Here is a 6124-nt window from a genome sequence, read left to right on the forward strand (position 1 = left end):
TATATATATATATATATATATATATGTTAATATTAGAATGATATTAGATCAGAATCAATTTATATGTCTAATAAAATAGGCTTAGCTTTCTTCAGTTTTGATGTTTATAAATTTAGAGAAAATATAACCTATCAAATAGAAGAAGATCAATTGCATCTATGAACAGTGACCATGACCTTGATAACTTGTATAAAAATCTATACCTGTTTCATAATCTTTGACATCGTTTCAATCATTGTGTCGTTTATATGGAGATGTGAACTAAACTTTGATGTAATATTATGTCTCGTGTGCCTCGTCGAACGCATTACATACCATTTTTGCACACAACTCCTCTCACTTTCACTTTGCTCGGATTTTAATCAAGATCTTAGCGAACATAGCTGGAAAAAGACCGGTACAGGATTTTCTTTAAATACGATATACACATACACACACACACATTCTTTTTTTTACTTCTGTTGCACACCAACAGAAGTAATTATTAATTAATTACTAACTAGGATTCTTAATGTTACAACACTTCGTCAATTAACTAAATCATTTTTAAGCGATATTGGTAGTTTTCTCAGATATCAATAGAGATTTTCTGATTAAAACATCGAAGTTTCATTAAAGAGTGATAATAACTTTTCTTTTAATGTAAATGTAATACACTTTAAATTTTACACTTTAAAGCTAATTAATAATTTAAAAAATCATAAATATTTACTTAATTGGTATATAGGTTATAAATTTAATAATTAATGAGAAGGAAAAAAAGAAAAAAAAAGGCTATTTGTTAATAGAAACTTTAAATGTAGACTAAAGTGGTATAAATTTTGAACATGGTACAATTCTGAACGAAATAAGGTTTAAATTTAAATTAAAAAATTAAGATTTAAATTTAATTTCTTGAGTTTTTCCTATTTGATGCCTTTTAGTACCCTCCAAAAAATGAGATCGGATTTGATTTCCCTGAAATTGGATTTAAATCTTATTTAGTTCAAAATTATACCAAGCTTGAAATTGTACCACCTTACTTTACACTTTATTATGTTTAAATCACAAACTTGCTCAGATTATTTAATTATCGCTCACATAACATTCGTATTACACAATGCATAATTACTCACAGAAAATTATTCTGAAATCTGAACGTAATTAATAGCAATGTCACGAGAGAGCAATCGCATCATCAACATAATGAAGTTTCTTTAAACATACATAAAATATATAATTGATACTTTTTAAACTTAATTAATAGGTGTCTTGTAATTTATACAATTTAAGAAATCAAAACGTAATTGTTTGTGTGTTTAATCTTAAGATCTCTAATTAATTTTGATGATTTATCTTCGTAATGATTTACAACCTATTCATCGTATGATATTAATCTTAAATCTGATGAAGCGCACGACGAGTCCGAGTTTGCGGAAAAATGGCGTTACGCAAGGCGTCATATTACGTGGAAAATGGTGACTTACCTTTGACTTATATTTCTTATGTAACGAATATTGCCCTTTCGATATGCTTACAACTTAGTGCCTCATAGAATTTATATTGTTTCTGTGACAATTGAAAACATAGAAACACATGATTTTATCTATATAACATTATGTGTCTGGTTTTTATTTTATTTTTATCATTTTCGAAATATATTTCCATCGAAATTTTTTAAATTGTGTGACAATAAATTTTGAATATATCTCAAAATTTTTTCATTAAATATATTTGTCAAATCAAGACACTTACATTACGTTAAATACAATATTTATCAAGTCTAATTTTTTTACACTTCCTATATATGAAATTAAATGAATGCAAATCTCGTCATCGTTTTAACATTTATTATATCTTTTTGCAATTATTCTTTCCTTTATTTTTGTTCGAACGCGAATATTTGACGTTGCGATAATTAAATTAGTTCTGAATTAATTATTTCCTGAAATGAAAAGACGCGGACTGGATTAACTTACGTTTATGAACGTATACTTGTAAGTTTGTAAAAAATACATCATCTGAAAGTGATTTCAAGGCGAAAGGAAATTTGCTCGTGATGGCCACGTAATTGGTTATTGGTGAAGTTTGAATAGGAGCAGAGAATCGATCTCGCAAGGAGCAAGTGCGAGGAAAGCGTGTTACTTTCTATGTGTGCAAAACTCGGACGGCGCCGGCGGTTTCACAATCGGTTAAAGCCATTTCGGTCATGACGATGACGTGCTCAACGGGCTCAAGTGCTTTCCATAATAATTCTCGAACACGGCATGTGGCATACATGCACCTAAGAAAGCTAGTTTCTAATTGCTTTGGTGCTCGAGCTAAGTGACAAGAAAACGAAAGATGATAATAAATGATATTAACAATTTTTGTCGGTCGTGAATGTTTAACGATAACAATCTCTTAAATTCTTATATTTCTGTGTGTTGTCAGTCAATTCTTAGATTTTTTCAACTTCTTGAATTTAAAAAATCTTCCTCTGTGCTCTTATTTATATGTATATCTTCACATTTCTCTCACATCCTTAAACATTCTAATGTAACTTCTTGAATTTTACTTATAGTCTGTAGTTTGTGGATCTTTCAATTTTTTAAACAAAAAACGTATGTCAGATACATAAAAAATATTCAAAATTATATATAAAAAATAATAAAGTAAAAAAATAAAACTTGGACATTAAAGTATGAATTTAACTGCCAAAATTAAAGAGATAAGATTAACTTGCAACTAATCAAGTAATTGTTTATAAATGTTATTATCTGGGTTTTATTATTTGAAATAATGTAGTCAAATTATAAAAGCGAAAGCGAATTCATTTCAAAAAAAGGATTAAATAATGAATCCAGTTCTCCGATTAGATGTTACTTATTGCTAAAAAAATTAATTTGTAATACAAAACATATTAAAAATATAGAAGTTTCTATGTATATCTGTGTCACTGAAAACTGGCTTAAAAATTTTGACTTCTGAGGAAACAATCCGCTAATTTCTGATCTAATTTTCTTCAGGACATTTTTCTTTGCAGACTGAACTTAAAATAGACAATTAGAAAAATATTACAAAATGTAATAACACAAACATAAAATTAATTTTTGCGATATAAATATATTTATATCGAGGGATATTCGCTAACGCGTCTTATGATTTTTTAGATTATCGAGAATCGTATGAAAGGAAAAGCTTTGTGAAAAGGAGACTCTCGGGCAATGACCCTGATAGTTTAAACCGAGATACGAATTGGATTGTAATCGTATACTACAGCGCTATTACAACAGCAAAAAAAAAAACATTTATTTGAGAAATCGCAGCCGCGTACTGCCGTACTTTCTCGCAAATCGACGTCTATTAAATTCGTACGCACGTACGCACGCATGCGCGTGTACACGCGAGAGAAAGTGATCTTGGCCATCGATATCTTCAAAATGCAGCCATTTGTATCAAAAGGCCGCAAAATCGAAAGTGCCATCGCGTTTAATCTATTCGAATCCAAGGTATCGATTAAGCCTATTCAGAACTTGATCGGCTTAAACGTCATTGAGAGCCAATGATCTCAGATATTCACCAACTCTCATGTAAAGAAACACAATCTGGTTTGGAGAGATCAATAATTTTATCCTCTATATTGATAATAATTAGGAACTATTAATTAGTTTTCGTTTTTTATTTTAATTCAAAACGCGTGAATAATTCTCGATTGTGGAAATTCGGACATGTCATAGTTGTCATAAATTAGTATAATCATATTACACATTATGATTCAAAAAATGGGGAAATTTTTCTGATAAACACATTTTTATAGAAATATGAATACATATAAAAAAATAATACAAAGAATTTAATATAAAATTAAAATCGCAAATATTTTAAATAATTAATAGTTTCTTCTCTGTTTACTTAGATAAATGAAACGTTGTATTTTATTCCAGGCACTGAATTACGAGCATTTTCCGTGTTTTGCAGAATGTATTGGGTGTTCCTGGGATTGCTCAGTACCGCCATTGCGGCACAGAATTCTTACGACTTAGAAACCAGAGCTGTTTCGTTTCCCGGAAAGCCAAGTAGCTTAGGACCACTTTACTCGCCCGGCTTAAGTTCGGCCCAGGGATTCCGTGACAACAGTTACGAAGATAATGCAGTGACACCCACGCCGTCGCCGACGCCAATCTATAGGAATTCTAATCAACAACCGGTGAGTTTAGAAATTACATGCATTTATCTATGCGTGCTGTATTTTATCTTTATTAACTTCTTTATATTAAATTGTATTCATGTATTGCAGTTGTATCGCAAACCAACGGCGGCACCAATAGACACTCGCGATTACACTCAGGCCATCCGCGTTGGTTCTTCATCGCGTGCTTCCATTCGAGGCCCGCAGTCCCAGTTCGGCCCTGATGGACCCACTAAGGAAGAGCTCGAGGAGGAGAAGGAGGAACCTGATCGTCTTAGTCTTCTTCTACCTCAAAGCAGATTTGACTGTGTCAACAAGCAGACCGGCTACTACGCTGACGAGGACCTCAATTGTGAGGTCTTCCACTACTGTCAAGACAACGCTAAGCACTCATGGATCTGTCCTGAAGGCTTCACTTTCCACCAGGTCAGTGAGCCAACTATAAATGTCCTTTCTTATTTATTTTTTTAATATCTAAGGAATAGACATTTCATTAATGATGATTGATTGTTGTTTTCCTGTTAAATCTAATTTACTAAGAAAATTATCGCTTACGGTGACGGGTTTAACTCTGACGAAATAAAAATATATTTTACTTTATCACTTTATCAGGTACATCTAATCTGTATGCCACCCAGCGGCGATATCAGCTGTCAGAAGAGCTCACAGTACCATTTCGTCAATGAGTATTTATATAAACCGCTGAATCTCCAAGAAGCCGAGACCAAGCCCAACGTCACTTTAAGATACAGTGAGAGGTATTACCCCTCTGATATTTATACGGATGAAAGGGAGGTTGGCGATTATCAGATCACTCCTACACCCGCCCCGGTGCGTCGTCCTGCTCCGCAGGTGTGTTTATCATCTTTGAATTATGACGATTACACTTCAATAATTACAATTAGAGGTTGTAAAATAGAAGCCACAGTGTCTCTAATTTTAGAATTTTCAAATCTGAGTTTTAAATAGATAATTTACTATAATTAAAAATTTTGAAGATTTTTGCGTTTTTTCTTTTTATTTGAAATTTTTATATCTTAAAAATTGTTTAATAATAAAGTTACAAAAATTTTAATTAAAGATTTACGTCATGAAACACTAAATCAAGACTTTCTTCTGAGCTCTGAATATTATATAGGCAGATCTTTTTATTTTGTCCACTATTTATATTTATTCATGATGAATGTGAAATAAATTATATGATCTTCTTTCGATCGACTGTATTGACACGTTAACGGTTAGGTCTTGTACAGATCCTTGTGAGTCCACAGCCAAGTTTGAACAGCATCCCCACGTCGGCCCGTCCACAGCCTACAGGATTCCCGCAGTATCGTCTCCCGATAAATCAAGTATTCCGCAGCCCAGAAGAAGTCAACATTCCCCTTCAGCACAGACGGCCGCAACAGCAACAGCACCAGGTTCTCAGACGGTTTCCTCAAGTTCAAGTCCGACCCGATGAAGAAGAATATGAATAGATTCTTAGATCCATAAATTCTTCAGTTTACTCAAAAATTATTCCGTCTTTTCCTCAATTTAATATTCGTTTTGCGAAGTCAATGAAGAATCGCAGCATTTGACATGTCCGAATTTTTCCTTGAATTAGTGGTTTTTTAAACTGTTATATATGTATATATATATATATATATATACATATATGTATATATATATATATACATATATATATATATACATATATATAAGAATTTTTATACAAATAAAAAAAATAATAGAAAAACTAGCTGCAAAAGGGACGATTTTCTAACATGTACATTTAAAAAGTGTTATTAACGTTCATTTGCGTAAACAGTGACACACAAATTTATCAAGTTTTTATTTTGCAAATTCTCATTCTGTAACATTTTTCTAGCAATATCCATAATCAATAAAAATTAGTATTAAGAAACAAGAATAAATCTTGTTAAATTAACGATGCGCCAATAATTAGCATGTCTTTCTTTTTAAATGTTTATATAA

The 6124-nt window shown here is 31.6% G+C and overlaps 1 protein-coding gene across 2 annotated transcripts in view; it reads left to right on the plus strand.

Moving 5' to 3' along the window:
- The window catches only part of LOC108767493 (uncharacterized), a 9234-nt gene extending 3497 nt beyond the window's left edge, over window positions 1–5737 (plus strand). The window contains exons 2-5 of one of the 2 annotated variants that reach the window (XM_018517408.1): window positions 3940–4168; window positions 4259–4576; window positions 4763–5002; window positions 5404–5737. In XM_018517408.1, coding sequence (XP_018372910.1) covers window positions 3941–4168; window positions 4259–4576; window positions 4763–5002; window positions 5404–5625 — 1008 coding nt within the window. In that variant the 5' untranslated portion in view covers window position 3940 and the 3' untranslated portion in view covers window positions 5626–5737. Of the gene's footprint in view, window positions 1–3939; window positions 4169–4258; window positions 4577–4762; window positions 5003–5392 lie in introns of both variants that reach the window. The other variant, XM_018517409.1, reaches the window with a different exon arrangement.
- Window positions 5738–6124: the final 387 nt, after the last annotated feature.

The sequence above is a fragment of the Trachymyrmex cornetzi genome, unplaced genomic scaffold (assembly GCF_001594075.2).
Source record: "Trachymyrmex cornetzi isolate Tcor2-1 unplaced genomic scaffold, Tcor1.1 scaffold682, whole genome shotgun sequence".
Taxonomy (NCBI): Eukaryota; Metazoa; Arthropoda; class Insecta; order Hymenoptera; family Formicidae; genus Trachymyrmex; species Trachymyrmex cornetzi.